This window comes from Hyalella azteca, unplaced genomic scaffold (assembly GCF_000764305.2).
Source record: "Hyalella azteca isolate HAZT.00-mixed unplaced genomic scaffold, Hazt_2.0.2 contig11354, whole genome shotgun sequence".
Lineage (NCBI taxonomy): Eukaryota > Metazoa > Arthropoda > Malacostraca > Amphipoda > Hyalellidae > Hyalella > Hyalella azteca.
In genome coordinates, this window is record NW_025941355.1 from 133,051 (window position 1) to 149,530 (window position 16,480).

General features: G+C 36.9%; 1 protein-coding gene and 2 long non-coding RNA genes across 3 annotated transcripts; all 3 read right to left on the minus strand.

The window, feature by feature from the left end:
- Positions 1–2,254: 2,254 nt before the first annotated feature.
- Positions 2,255–4,255, minus strand: LOC108682423. The gene is made up of 2 exons (XR_001931572.1): positions 4,094–4,255; positions 2,255–3,730 (listed from the first exon to the last, which is right to left on the minus strand). It is a non-coding gene; the product is annotated as an uncharacterized LOC108682423 (long non-coding RNA).
- Positions 4,256–4,318: 63 nt separating this feature from the next.
- Positions 4,319–5,974, minus strand: LOC125178605. Its single transcript, XR_007156966.1, has 3 exons — positions 5,849–5,974; positions 5,386–5,500; positions 4,319–4,342 (listed from the first exon to the last, which is right to left on the minus strand). It is a non-coding gene; the product is annotated as an uncharacterized LOC125178605 (long non-coding RNA).
- A 654-nt stretch (positions 5,975–6,628) lies between these two features.
- LOC108682424 (methylcrotonoyl-CoA carboxylase beta chain, mitochondrial-like) lies at positions 6,629–12,316 on the minus strand. The gene is made up of 6 exons (XM_018171584.2): positions 12,085–12,316; positions 10,412–10,573; positions 10,053–10,231; positions 8,737–8,851; positions 7,672–7,816; positions 6,629–6,788 (listed from the first exon to the last, which is right to left on the minus strand). Exons 1-6 carry the CDS (start codon positions 12,314–12,316, stop codon positions 6,629–6,631), a joined length of 993 nt encoding a protein of 330 aa, XP_018027073.2.
- Between the last annotated feature and the right edge of the window lie 4,164 nt (positions 12,317–16,480).

Below are 16,480 nucleotides of genomic sequence, written 5' to 3' on the forward strand. Positions count from 1 at the left end.
TTCAATATTAACTTGATCGAGCGTTGTAATTCAGAGGGATATTTGCCATGCCTCCTATAATGTCAACGAAGAATTTTCGCGGTAAAACTGTAAAGTATAAATTTTCCTTCGTAGTGCAACCAGCGATGATTTATTCCAGGGAAAACCCTGATCTCATTCCTTTATCTGCGGACTGTGGCACCTTGAACTTAACCAAATCAAAGTTTAAAAAATATAACTCAGTACTCACAGCAGTGAGTGACAGAGAGCGCATTTTCACGTCGACGAAAGCTTGAGGTCACGGACAGACGGACAGACAGACATGACGAGCTCAATAGTGCATTTTTTCCATAAATGAGAAAATGCGCTAAAAACGATTAGAACTTTCTAATTCTATGTTTCTTTGAACGTTAAACCTGAAAAAAAAAATCCGGAAATTTATAGCTTAATTACGCATGATTTACAAACATGGTCTTCATTGTAATTCACGAATTAGACTTGAGAGAATCAATCGATTACGCATCTGTTTTCGTCTGCTTTTCACTTGACCAAGTTTTACTTGCGAACCTTCTGTCAAAGCCGTCATATAAAGTCGACCGACACAGCGGAGGTCGGAACTCGGCTAATGACGTTTAATGACACCATCTTGCTGGCGCATCTCAATCCATTTCGTCCTCTCCCCAATCTCAATCTCTATTGGGCGTCGTAATCACCGGACTCGTGTTTACGATCCGCGTCTTCCTGCAAATGAAAAACTCAACCACATTTTATGATACTGGTTGATTGAAGTGGGACGTCTGGGCGGTGCTTTGCGGATTTCTTGACGCACTATTGCATTAATTAACATTCTCTCCGGATCATGTTAATTAATGCACTATTGACATATTCATGATTGCCACGCGAAATCATTGCAAGTGAACAGTTAAAAATACAATACATACTATGTTAGATCTGAAATTTCGAGTTCAATTGAATGGGCTCTATTATGAAGCTCATGAAATTTTATTCGTCTGCGTCGCCGGTTGAAGGTTTAAAAGAATTTATTTTCCTGGCAACGAGTCAAAACCTTTTCTAGAGACAAAGAAGTTCTAAAAATATCACTGCGACAGAAGTAAAAGAATCTCTAGATCTTTTATCAAGCCAAGAAATTTGCAATTTTATTTAGCGTCACCGTGGTGGACAAAACCAAAGCATTAAAACAAAAGGCATTTTCTCATGACAGTTGATTAACTCGACGCTCCAGCCTACTAATCATTGAATGAAAAGATCAGAATATAATCTGCCATCCCAGAAACGGAAGATCTCCAAAAATTCCGAAACCTTATTTGCACTTTTCTTTTATAGTCAACAATTGTATAATACCAGGAAGTTTCCGCGCTCAAGATTGAGAACAAAGCTCATCTTATTCCGAAGCTGAATCGGGAGTCGCTTTAAATGCAGTCGAGCATGAAATCCCCGCTTGACATTGGGCCTCGGCACAAAACTAACCTTGATTTTTTGTTGGGGCCATCACGCCTCTAAGGATGTAGTCGATAAGAAGTCAGGAAGCTGCGAGTCCGAGGCAAAGAAAGCGGACGCGCAGTCAGGATCAGATAGAGTTCACGCCTTCATGCCTCAAGAGAGCGCTTTATTGTTTCTGGTCCGGCTGAACTTTGTCTCGACAGCCGCGACAGCCATTGACCAAAGACAAACAAAACTTTTACAGAGACCAAACTTGATTGAAGCTTCGTCCACTAAAAGATTTTTATCAGTCGCTAGGGAGACTTAGGACTTAAGTCAACCTAATATGATTGACACAGCTTTAAAATTTCGTGGCTTTTGCCAACGAAGTTTTTTACTAAACCGAGTCATTTGAAAACTTGGTAAACACTACCCGACCAATGGCGTGGCCTCACAGAGGAATGAGATCGAGGAAGCGTGCTGAGAGTTGGAGATGGCGGATACGCTCAAGCTAAATTTTATAAATAATTTTCTCATTTCTTTGTAATTTAATCACTGACAATATTAAGGCAAGAGAAAAAATAAAAGTGGAAAATCATAATAAGAATTACTTGAGAATCTAAATGGAACCTCTTTAATATACAAGGTAAAACCAGCACAAATCTTCAACCTGATTTTCTCGATTTGTCAATTCGTTACGAAAAAATAGATTACTGGAATCGGCCAGAAACTGTCGTTTGATTTCTATCATAATTTGTACCGCGAAACTGTTTAATTACAGTTCAATTTCAAACGAGGTGAACATTCTGCTCGTAAATAAGGCTCTGAAACAGGATTAAAAAATACATCTGTAATAGTAGTCCCAACAACGTACAAATAAAGAACGGCTTTAGAAGAGAACAACATACTTCTTTACTTCCACACGAAAAAATCAAATTCGTGTTTAATATAGACGACAGATAACACAAATTTTTATCACCAATTTTCGATTTACGGCAATACCTTTAGTTCAACAAGGCTGTCCAGAAAAACATACCAATTAACAATCGAATAAAAAGAAGTTACATGGGAAATTATGAAGGGATATGAAGGGAGTTCTACATGCAAACACTCCGTATTGATTTAACATATTACAAACTAAATATGGAACGAAGAAACGAATGGATAAACTTATTATGAAAAAGGTCCCTTGTAAGTTTCGAACACCTTCACTGAGTTTTACGGGTGTCTCTTTGCGACAAGGACGACTTTGAAGAAAGATTTTTCAGAGTTGAAGAAAGACTTCATGACTTTGAAGAAATTTGTACTTTTCGGAAGTCGCGTATAGTTGATGAAACTCTTCAAGCAAGTGCAACGTTCACTGATATTGCGTGAGCAGCACAAGTTTTAGACATTTTTGAAAGTCGTATTTTACGGAGAGCTTCACGAGATCAGCAATCCGTACAATTCGGCTTGGATCAAACAGTCGCAGAGGAAGCGTCTCATAATATCAAAAACGCAAGTAAAATAAAATATGATAAAAAATTATTATTTTACGTTTGAATACGATATTACGTTTGAACCCATTAAAAGATGATCGTGTAATGTACAGAGAAGTAATACAACAGATTAAAATTTTAGACGTATTCGGTATAAAGCATTAAAAATTAGGTCTCTTAAGAGTGGAATTATTGAAGTTTTGTGTATGAACAAGAAATGAAAGATCAAACCAAGCGCCTTGTCAGACATAAATTGTTTTGCAAAACCTAACTTTTTCATTATTTTAGTCTTCTATAGTACGGTAAAAATAGCGCAATTAAATAAACTTGACAAAATAAATTTATAGAGTCAATGAAAACAATCGGGACCTTTTCTGACGAAAGACGAATAACCTGCACATAATCAGCTCAATTAATAAAAATAATATAAGGAAAATGCCCATATAGGTAATAATATTCAGCATTGATTACGATGTTGGTAGTCGGTTCAACAATCCTATAGGTATTCAAATAAAAATGTTTGTCATTGCACAAGATGTTTCATGGACAGTTCAATAAACTTCTAGACAGCGACAAAATAAACTTATCATCTCAAACCAAAAATTATTGCCATCTAAGTGCACTTATTTGCCCGAGTAATTCGCTCCGAAACATTTAAAAGAAACGCAACACTTTAAACTTATTTTAAAATGAGTTAGAAGGCTAACTTTTTGAATAAACAACAATGATAATTTTAGGTAGAGACTGCATCAGAGTCTGTAGACTGGAGACGCGCGGCTTTCGAACAGCAGCTTGTTCCTCTGTGCGCTCACGGCCAAGCACTTCGCAACAACCTAGAAATAAAGTGATTACCTTAACATTTTATACAGAATGACAATTGAAAATTGATGTATGGATAACAAGTAGAATATTTGTTGCCCGACACCTTATGACTTGTAATTAAGAAAAAGTATACATAGAAATAATTTTTGGCATTATTCGAACAATTGCTCCATAATTATGCCCAACTTAGAATGAGTAACCCCCTGCATTTCAAGATCACCTCCGCAAGGTTTGGTGACCTTCTTGCATAATGCCTCGACTGAATTCACACACATATATACAAATTTCTATTTTGAAAAAATTTAAAGAAATTATGATCTAAGCGAAGTTGACAACGTCACAGTGAGTGCAATGATGTTTTATCACTAACTTACAGTTCTAGTTTGGCTAGGCGCGATGACACCGTCGATGAGCATGTGGCTTGCATCGTACCAGCAGCTACCGGGAAGAAGCGCTTTACTTCGACTCCTGCTTTCTTTATCTTTGTTTTGAGCGCTGTTGCTGCTGCTTTCATCTCCAATCTGGGCCTTTTTTACTCCGATCTATGAAGGGAATTAGGGGAATGATGGGACAAACGACATCAATCATCCATAACGATGACTAGCGATGTCCGTCGCGTTGTTCTGTTAAGAGTAATTCTTTTAATACATTACCTAACACAATAACTTCTGTTCACAAATTATTATCTTTGTACATTTACATTAATAATGTGCAAGCAGCTTTTGGCATGGACAAAATATTTGAATTGAGCAACCCACTTTTCGAATGAAGAATATATTCTAACAATCTTTGATATTCTGAAGTATGTTTTGGTCTCCAAATATCATAAAAATGGTTGTAACAGTGAATTTTAAGCTGAGGAGTTATTATTGAAATTTTGAAACATAGCTAATTTTCAGAGATGCTGAGACAAGTTATAAACGAAGCATTTTCACGCAAGCACATAGCTTGAAAATGTACATTATCATACACATCTCAAATATACTGATTAAGCAGTACATCGACCGAGACGTTTGCAATGCGTTGCAAGACGCCAAATACCAACGATACCTTTGTACCAACAATTTTTGTTTTCATGGAGTTTATTCAATTTCATTTATTTCTTATTTCAATTCTTACTGGGTTACGTTAAAGAAGCTGTTTACGTCGCGCCTCTACCAGCAACTCTGTTTTTATTTCTTATTTCAATTCTTACTGGGTTACGTTAAAGAAGCTGTTTACGTCGCGCCTCTACCAGCAACTCTGGGTAATCTGAAGAACCGTATCACTCCTACGCACCGTAGCAGTGATGCGGTGCGTAGCATTGTTACACTGGGTAACAGAAGATATGCTTTCTCGTGTGTGGGACGAGTTTGGCTACCGTTTAGAATTTTAGATGTTTGCCGTGCAGCACAAATGGGACATATTGAACATTTATACATAAATAAATAAAAATTTGAATCTATCTCTTTCCATCGATGTATAAAGTATTCATTTTAAATTTATACTTTAAAAATGTGAATATATTAAATTGGGTCCTTCATTTAGAATAACCCTTTCTACACACATAATAAAACCCTTTAGATATTGTTCAACTTTCATCAAGATAGATCGAACTTGATGCTATGTAGGTAAAATTATTAGCAATATTCAAAAGAGCTAAAATTGAGGCAAGATTCCAACTGACTTGAAGGAAGAGCACAGGCAGATGTCGTTGTTGACAGATTTGTAAGAAATGAGCGCCTTTGAGGCCGTCGGCATACGTCAGGCTGCCGAAATTGGCCACCACTCCCACGATCTGTCTGAAAACATATACCACAAAACTTACAGGAATTCAAAAGATTGTGTCAGAATATTATCAAGCATATCGACATACGCAAATACAGCAAATAAATCAATCGCAAAGTATATGATTCAACAGAATCGACTATTTTAGTCCTAAAGTAGTTGCAGTTAAATTTAAAATTCAAGTGAACATGGAAAATCTTATTATAAATATAACTGAAATTTAATAAAATAAGTTGTATTTTTTTCGAATTCAATTTGGTAAAAAATGTAAAGAGGAACACAATAATGAAAATGTGGAATAAATATCTCAAGTTTGTCCATTTAATTGGTTTAATTTGAGGTGATGGGCGAACGCAACAGACCCATGAACAGCAGCATAGCCCGTAATGAGGTGACTGCCGTACATGGCTTTAAACTCCCTGAAGCGACTGCCATCTGCCACACGACTGATCACAGCCACCACTTGGTCTTTGCTTAAAGATTGCAGCCCACACNTGATCACGGCCACCACTTGGTCTTTGCTTAAAGATTGCAGCCCGCACAAAGCTGTAAATACAAACAATAACATGAGTATAAATAATATACACGGCAACCACTTGGTCTTTGCTCAAAGATTGCAGCCCACACAAAGCTGTAAATACAAACAATAACATGAGTATAATTAATATACACGGCAACCACTTGGTCTTTGCTCAAAGATTGCAGCCCACACAAAGCTGTAAATACAAACAATAACATGAGTATAAAACAAATTATATTAATCTGTCATTCAGGTTTTTATTTTATTAGAGAGCTCTGGCATTCATTATTCATCCCAAAAATCCCTAATTTCCTTCTATAATCCCTGTAAACCAAATAAAAGTATACTAACAACAATCTCCTGCATAAGGTATTGCTTACATGATTCTTCTTTGAATATTTACACTAATATTGAACGCGATCATTAAATTTAATTGAAAAAAGGAACAAATGAAAACAATAATGAACAATATTTGTAATAATAATAAATGTAAAAATTTATTTAAAATGAATTAAGTAATTTTGATCATTAATATTTAATTAATAAAAATAATAATTAAATAAATTAAATTTGATTCAAAATGAATTAATTGTAATTAACAGCAAAAATGTGATGACGTGCATCACTGACAGTCGAGATGAGAAGCGTCGTGCAGAGGCTCTTCCCACGTAGTGGCAGCGGTACAGTCAGACGAGGAGTAATTCGTAGTCGCTATAACGTCGCGTACCACGTCAAAACCTTCGTCTTCAGTGCCCAGGAAGTAGTCTGTTACGCCACTCACTCTACACAAAAATTTAGATGAGTTTATTCTCAGTTATTCTTAGGTATGGGGAAATGGGATAAAAATAAAATTTGTTTTACAAGGTAAGTGTAATCAATCACAATGTAATCACAGGTCTCATCATTCACACAGTAATTTAAACATTGAAATTTTCAGATGAATAAAACCAAAATGTTCCACCATAATTATATTCATCACAACATGATCATTAAGTGAACTCGACTCACTCATGAACAATCACCATCTAAAATCGAGGATTGCCTTGAATCAGTTCAGAATGCTAGTTTTGCATATGGAAATCATCACAATTCAACACTTCTAAATTTCACTACCCCTCATTATCAGAAACTCCCAAAATTGACCCAACACAATTCGCCACAAATCCAGAGTTTCCCCATCAGTTCTGCACGTGACAGCATCGCAACTTTTCGACACCTTGAATGATCACAATTCACCACTACTTCTATAAATTTCACTACCACTCATCATCAGAAACTCCAAACATTGACCCAACACAATTCGCCACAAATCCAGAGTTTCCCCATCAGTTCAGAACGTGACAGCCTCACCACAACTTTTCGACACCTTGAATGATCACAATTCACCACTACTACAAAATTTCACTACCACTCATCATCAGAAACTCCAAACATTGACCCAACACAATTCACCACAAATCCAGAGTTTCCCCATCAGTTCTGCACGTAACAGCCTCACCACAACTTTTCGACACCTTGAATGATCACAATTCACCACTACTTCTATAAATGTCACTACCACTCATCATCAGAAACTCCAAACATTGACCCAAAACAATTCGCCACAAATCCTGAGTTTCCCCGTCAGTTCTGCACGTGACAGACTCGCCACAACTTTTTTGACACCTTGAATGTAGTTCCGCCCCTCCAAGCTCCTGTGCGCCGATGTCATAGCCCAGGGCAGCCTTGACCAGCGGCGGCCCTCCCAAGAAAACCGTGCCTGTCTTGTCAGTGATCCCTGCCTCCTGACACAGCGCTGGTCCGTACGCCCCTGAAATCTTTTCATAATTTAATAAACACTTATTTCTTAGTTGACAAAATAATAAATAGTTCTATACTTCAGGTCTCCCTCAGAGTTTAAACATTAAATTGTAATTCAATTATTTTATTTAAATGTTTACTAAAGTGCATGTGTTTTCTGTGTATGAATGAAGTAATGAATTTCTATGCATAAAATAAAATAGCAGCCATAACTGGAATACTTTAAAATATAGGGCACATAATTTTTTTTCTCCGCTAACATTTCTTATTTATTAAGGTTTTAATAATGTTTGTAGATATTTTTCTTGTGTGGCTGCAAAATAGAAATTGGTGAGAAATAAAACTACCAAAATGGTTTGTAGCTTCCCACCATATTTGAGTTAGGAAACAGCAAAATAATAAAACTCATCTGCATTCAAGGAAAAACAAAATCTCAAAACAATCCACACTACAATCACAGAAAACTATCTTGCAATCCTCCCTCACAATAAAATTTTTAAAATCCTCCCACACCACAGATCCACCCATCTGAAATCAACCTACCAAGACCTGCACGCAGGAACCTTGCCCAACTTCGCACAAACAAATCCCCGCTACTTCCCTCATACCTAAATAAAATAGACCCTGCCACACCCTTCTCCACTTTGCCCACTCTGTCTATCCAACACACACAACACCATTCATCTTTTCTCCTGTCCTGAAATGCCCACATCCCTGTCGGTGGGGGACCTTTGGGCAGACCCCGTAAACGCCGCGGGGCTGCTGGCCCGCTGAGGCGACCGACTTGGCTGGCCCCAGAACTGGGTCTAGGCCTCGCCTCCCGCCATGAAGCGAGGCGATGAGGGTCAACAACAACATAAATCCAACAAACTACCAACAGCCCAGTTTACTACCAATAACATTCGAATATAGTAGCACATAAAGTCACACCTCCAGCAGTGCAGGAGCCACAGATGACGGCCACGGTTGGCAAGCCTTGTGAACCCAGCACAGATTCCAAGTAGAACACGCGTCCTCCTCCCATCTTGTCAGGGAACAGTAACGACTGAAAGGAAACAACAACTATTCATCACCACAATCATAACAGCTGCAATTAAATCAAAGATAATTATCTTTTATAATACTTTAAATCAGTGGTTCCCAAAGTGAGCGATATCGCCCCCTAGGGGCGGTGGAAAATTTTTGGGGGGGGCGGTATGGAAGAAAAGGGCGATAGCGGGGCGGTAGGGGGCGGCAGTCCGAAGTCGAAGTCAGAAGTTCGAACGTTTGTTTAACGATTTGTACACAACACATACAGCACATCATGACTCCCAGCGATGGTTTTTATTCACCCAGATCTGTTTTTCAAACTTCTCCTGGGTTTACGTCTCGGAAAAATTTACGGTCGGACTCGCGGCCGGTCTCACGTCCAATTTCTAAATTCAACGATCATGGAAGAAATGAAAAAAACTCGCAAACGAAGGTAAAATCGAAAAATTTTGTAATTTAAAAATCGCCGTTTGGTAGTTAGGAATGTATATTCAAAATTTCGTTCAAATCTGTTCAGTAATTTGGAAGAAATTCTTTGATCACTGCGAATTTCGGCCTGTATCGCAATATAACTTACGAATGAAGGTGAAATTTCAAAAATTTTCATGTGCTAAACATCACCGTTAGGTTCTGATGAGTACATGTCCAAGTTTCATTGAGCTGCTTTCATTATTTTGGGAGATATTACTTGATAATTGAATTTGGAGATTGGTCGTGAGACCGGCCATGAGTCCGGCCGTAAATTTGCCGAGACGTCCTAGGTTTCTAGTCCTGAAACAGTTAAAACGGCTGAAAAACATATTGGTGCAATAAATGGGGTTCTGTTTGTGAAATACACATTTGTGTTTACCCTTTATCTTTTAAAATTGAAGCGTAATAAATTTCGAGAAAGAGGCGTATGTTTTTATATGTGTCTGTGAGGGGCGCTAGGAATTCAGAAGGGCGCCAAAGGGGTCGCCAGCCTGAAAAAGTTTGGGAACCACTGCTTTGAATTATGAGATATGGTTGTCTACATAATTAAAGCCAGACAAGTTTGTCACGTATATACATACAAATGATTTAGCTGATAAATCCATTGTAAAGTAAATTTTTCTGACTCTTCAAAATAAACATAATAATCAATTAAGATACTTTAAGCATCATTTAAGAAGCATTCCATAACACATGTCATCAATGGTTCATGGCCAACAAGCATCCAAGCATTAATATATCTTTACCTGCAAAGGTAAAAATGCTCCTCCAGAGTCAATAAAGAAAACGAAAGGTAGACCACATTTTTCAGCTTTATCTAGAACTGAGATCTGCTTGGTAACGGTGATCGGGAACATTGTGCCTCCTTTAAATGTTCCCTCAGTAGCTGATATCATGCAATACCGGCCATGTACTTTACCTATACCTGCATTAAAGAATAGAAAAGCTTTGCATTATGATCCTTCTAAAAATATAGAATTTATTCTAGATGTAAATTAGAAATTCATCTAAAATTTCATCAATAATCATAAAATTTACTAAAAAAACATGGACTTAATGAGGCAGAGAATTTAAAAATATAAAAATTATACAAGCTAAAACTCACAGCAAATTGTTCCAGCACTCGGTACATCACCGTATGGCATCCCAAGACCAGCAAATATACCAATTTCAAGTAGGTCTTCATCAGGGTCATCCAAAATCCTAGTAATCCTGTCTCTTGGAAGAACTTTCTTGCGGACATATGAGGCTTGGGCTTTTTCTCCACCTGGAAATTTTAATATTTCGACATAATACACTGAAAAAATTACTTGGCCTCCGCCCCAGAGAAAACTAAAAACATATAACTGTCACTCACTGCAGTAAGTGACAGAGCGCGCATTTTCTCGTCGACGAAAACGTGAAGTCACGGACGGACAGAAGGACGGACTGACATGACGAGCACAATAGCGCTTTTTTAATGAGAAAATGCGCTAAAATCATTTTTGTAACTCGAAAAAATATATTCTTGGCCTAAAATATTCATCACTGACGTGAAAAAAATATTTCTTTGACATGAAAATTTATATCCTTGCCTTGAAAAATATATCTATGTCACAAAAAATTCATCCTTGACATGAAAAAATATATTTACTTGATCAGAAAAAAACTCCGTTCCAGTTTCGTCCATAATCTAGATATTATGTGCAGAGAATTCGTACCAAATCGTGATTTCAGCCAACACCATAAAAACTCATCAACTTTTGGCTTATCGGTGTTGGCTGAAATCAACTTTTGGCAAGGCAAGATTCAATAACTCGATACGGGGTCATAAATACGCATAACTAGAAACTAAACCTGCTGCCTTGAGGCGGCAAATAAAAAAATTCATACAATATGAAATGTAATTTGTAATTCAAAAAGGTAGTCATAGTTTTGAAAAGCTCATTGATATTCCTATAAATAATAATTCCAAAATATGATTCACAGTAATTTCAAAAGCTTCATATACAGTAATCGAAATTAGTTTTATTTAGCATTATAAACTTTTGTCTGGGCTAAAAGTTATTCGCGATTAACTTATCGACTTAACTTATACTGAAATTGTGTGACAGAATATTTTTGTAATTTCTTGGCCCCTGACATTAAAAAATATGACTCAGTACCGGTACTCACTGCAGTGAGTGACAGAGAGTGCATTTTCTCATTGACAAAAACGTGCAGTCACGGACGGACAGACAGACGGATGGACAGACGGACATGGCGAGCACAATAGTGCATTTTTTCCATAAATGAGAAAATGCACTAAAAAAATAATAAATTTAGGAAGATAATGATATTAGTTTATTTCTAAGTTACCCTAAGGAATGATAGATTATTTTTACTGCAACATTATTTATATGTTTGTTAATGAAATGTTATTACTAACATGCACATTTTTAAGAAACATGTTTATGGTCTTCACTTGGAGGTGAAAGTGCAACAATAGAGGAATAAACCAGCCAACAATCAAGTACCTAGATCATACAGACAGATATCAAATTAAGCAAAAAGTCTAATATATTTTCATATTTATTTCTAACTATAAAAGCCTAATATATTTATGTCTAATTATCAAACTTTGATAACAGGAGACACTTCAAATAAAAACCTTAAGAGATATACCTATACCATAATTCAACAAAATTTTTCCATCATACCAGAGGGCACAGTAAACATGAACAGTAATTTAGGACTGAATAATAATTTTGATAGCAATAGTAACTAGAAGTTTAAAACTTATATTTCATAGGAACTAACCTCCCAGTCTCACAAGCTCCTTGAGCTCAGCCAGTTTGGCTATATGCTTGTGAGCAGTTCTGGTTGCAGATTGAATCTCAGGAACATTGACATCAAGAGTGTCAGGAAGAACAGGAAAAGGTTTTCTGTTAACAGGAGCTGCTGAGTATCTCAATGAGCTGTTATTAAACCAACTTTTCCAAGGCTGGCAAACAGAGAGCGAGAGGGCCTCAAGCGCCCTATGTCTGTTCATGCTGTAAATATCTGTAGACTCTGTATTAGGAAACCTGAAACAATTTTTAGAGAATATTTACATCTTACAATATAATAAAAAGTCTTCCAGCAAATGGCAATAACATTTATGAAGGAAATTAAAACTCCCAAAAGCATAACCCAGATTCATTCATATAAGGTAAGATGAATAAAAAAGTTTATGACATTTTTTGGAGTATAGCCTACTCCAAAGCATAGTGGAAAATGAAAATTATTTACAACTATTTCATTATTTATTCCCTGATCTGGTTCAAAATTCAAAGTAATATCTATGTGTGATAATGATGGAATCCATAATACTTATTGGTCTTGACTCCTTTTCATGTCATAGGACTTAAAAAGAAGGAGTCAAGAGAGTCTCTGAAATTTATTTACATTTAAGTGGGTCCAGAACCAGAATACAACACAGACATTCAATCCACCATCTGATGATCTAAGCTGCAACATGAGCTTTCTGCCACTTTAGGAGCTGCAAGATTTCCATTAGTTGGATGAACTACCTCCAATATATCTTAACAAAAGTGCACAATCAGGCTGGATATTCCTAATAAATGTCTCAATTAGGAGCCATGAGATTTCAGTAAGAAGTAGATTAGAAGAATAATTCCAAACTTGATATGGACTATGAACTGGCTATTCAAGCAGCTAATACCCATCTTGTGTTCCCATCCAAAAATGCTCAATTATATATTTTAATACGAGCAAATGCATGGTTGATAAAATGAAGAAAACCAGAAAACTTAATTGGAAAATTGAGCTTATGGAACCCATTAATTGGCAAAAACACCTGTTAATCTGGCCAATTTCACCCATTCCAATGGCCTTTACCAATTTCTTCATTAAAAAATACAAAATGGGCTATTTTTCACCTGCAATTTTTTAAAAATCACCTGTAAAACAATAGTTTTCACCTGTAATTTGGGAAACTTCTGCCCAATATTCCAAATAGGTATAAATAGAATGGAANTGCATTGTTTGCAAAACGTGAGCGTCAGTCACATCAATCGTAAAATGCATGCACCAGTATTGATCATTGACTGTAAAGCGCAGGTGTCTTATGTTGATTATGGAGCAACAGCTGTATTGATCACGCAGGTGTGTGCATCATTGTTGGTCTTTGGGCTTAGGCCAAATCAATCGTAAAGTGCGCGCATCAGTATCGATCGTAAAGCACGTTAATCAGAGATGCACTTTTGTTTCACTAGCAAACATACTGGCAACTCTCTACCCTGGCATATGTCCTAAAATAAACTTCCAGTGCCCATGCCAGGCCTTCCAGATTATGGGCAATCAATTTTGGCGTCCTTGCCATCCGTTTGCTGCAAACATCGGCATCCACCGTCCGCTTAGATGGTACCTTGGTGATGCATTGTTTGGGCAGAACGGCATCCTCGACCTATGTTGTGCCATACTCTAGCAAGCAGACTGAAGCAAGGTAAATGTAGTCAAAATTTTTTGTCAAATGATTTTTTGGTAACTGTAGCCTTTGCTAACCAAGGTTCTTTAAATCCCTTTTTAGGGGTGTCCTTTATTCCCTGGGGGGTGTCCCTTGTTACCCAGTTGTGTGGAAATTGCCGCAATTTTTTTATTTTTTAATGGGCTATGCAAATTCTCTTAATCACATTTTTAAGCCAACACCTGTGTGTAACTTTTATGTAAGTAAAATTTTTTAATACAACAAATATTCTTTTTTCTACAGACCTTAGCAAAAAAAACAACTTTTGAGGTAGCCTACTTCACCAAAATCTCACTTTTAACAATTTTTTCATGGATTTTTAGAGGTAATAAATGTATGATTTCTTAACTTGCTCTATGCTACATAGATAGGAAAAATGTTGAACTTTATGACACTATTTTAAGTTTTTCAATATTTTAATTAGTTTAGCTGTAACAACATTTTTACAATATGTTGGAGGACTGTCCATTTCTACCCAGCCAGTCCCTTATTAGGGTAAACGCGGTATATTCCAACACATTAAGGACATAGCAAAAAATGAATGGCTATAAAAAATCACCGTATGTGCAACTGAGTTCTGTTTGCTTTATGTCAATCTCAAAACACCGCACTGTGCGCCAGCAACAATGAAATGTCACAAACTGTTGCCATATTTATTTAAAAGCCTTTAGAATGCAAACCTACCAAATCCATATATTCCGACTAATTCCGGCCGCGCTTCAAATTCTACTACTGTAATTCGTAATTCCGACCCTCTTGTGTTCAAATTCCAATCGCTGTATTGGAATACGACACAGCTCGGAATTTGAACACTATTGAATATTGAACACTAGGTACTTAATTAGGCTGTTAGCTAATTAAGAGCTATTAAGCTTTTAATTGAGAAAATTTTAATTTTTGCACACAGCTCAAAACAAGCTGTGTGTGTCTAATTCCAAGCTGTGTCAGAATTGGTTTTTATGTGTCTAAAACCATCTCTTAACTTAATCATCTATTAATTTATTTACCACTTGTAATTCATTGTGCAGAGTGGATGAATATTGCAAGATCTTTGGCCACGCTTCATTAGCAAAATTTATGCCTTCAGAAGATCTTGCCAACACATTCAGATTGAAATTCTTGCATTTAATATATTTGTCAGTCTTCGGCCAACTATTTAGAAAAAAAGTAAGGTTTCCAGTATGTTGGATGGATCAGGATGCAGTGAAGCTTGTCCAGAAATCAGTTGCAATGAGTTCCCGCCAAAAAAATGTAAACAACAAGTTTACAATTGTGTAGCTGCGGTCACATTAGAGTGGTCAGGCTGCATTATCACATGTTCAGTTGACACTTGCTGTACAATTGGACTGTTTTTAGGGACAAATTAGTTATTTGGGCTAACACTTGCATGCAACCTTATAAATAAGTTTGTAGCTTGTAAATAGTTTTTCATTACTCAGCGTGAATGGCTTTTCATTGAAAATTACCCAGCAACGCATCTTGAAAATGGTTGGCGACGCTTTGGGCTTAAAAACCCACATATTGGCGACACTGCTCCCACGCAGGGCTGGAAAAGTCCTATTTTTGTCTGAAATATTGCGGCTCTAATACCATATAATTTCAATGGGTATGAAATCTCGCGGCTCGAATGTCATAAATTTTTGTTTGATTGAAAAATCGCGGTTTGCACTTTGCAAACATGTCATTTTATAAAATTTTCAACTTGCACAATCCGCATTGCTTTACCGTTCCCGCCAAAATATCCTGCAGAAAAAACATAAACATTGTAATGTAAACAAAGCAACCAAACGTTTTGTTGAAGATCGCGCATAGTTGTGGTCATGTCAAAGCAGTCAGACTGCATTTTAGGGTAAATTACAGATTTAAGGTAACACGTGCATGGACTTTGTAAATAAATTCACGCCTCGTAAATGGCTTTTCATGGACAAGATATGGAATTCACGGCTCGGTGAAATGGAATCATGGCTCGAAGAAATGGAATCACGGCTGGCAAATCCATAAAACCACGGCTCGAAAAATTCAGTCGCGGCTNTTCTTAATGAATCTGAAACAAATAACAGGATTACTTGAGTATTGTGGAAATTATTCAACTTTTTATGAGCTCTGTTTTTTTTTGTGTCACCCTGTACAATTATACTTCCTAATATATTCACACTTCACAGGCTTATTTAAAAGTCTCAAATCATAATATTCTTTCTACACAAACAGTTTATCACTATTTGGTAGAGCAAGGCCTACTATCAACTTTGACATTTTTTGATGTTCTCACTGGGTGATGTGCACTGTCTCTCCTTGGAGGCTTGGATCTTAACATTTTCCCACCAGGCACCAGGTGCCAGATGGCCCAGACCTAGTGTTTTGGCAATAGTCCAGGCCTCCAGGGCGCAGAGCGTGGATGCAGCGTTGCCAATATATATTTTTTAAGCCCTAAGCATCGCTGGGTAATTTTAAGATGCGTTGCCAGGTAATTTTTAATGAAAAGCCATATACGCTGAGTAATGAAAAACTATTTACAAGCCACAAACTTATTAACAAGGTTGCATGCACGTCAGCACGTGTTACCCCAAATAACTAATTTTACCCTAAAAAGTCTGATTGTACAGCAAGTGTCAACTGAACATGTGATAATGCAGTCTGACCGCTCTAATCATCGGCGAAGTAGCAGAACGTGCTCAGTCCATATAAAAC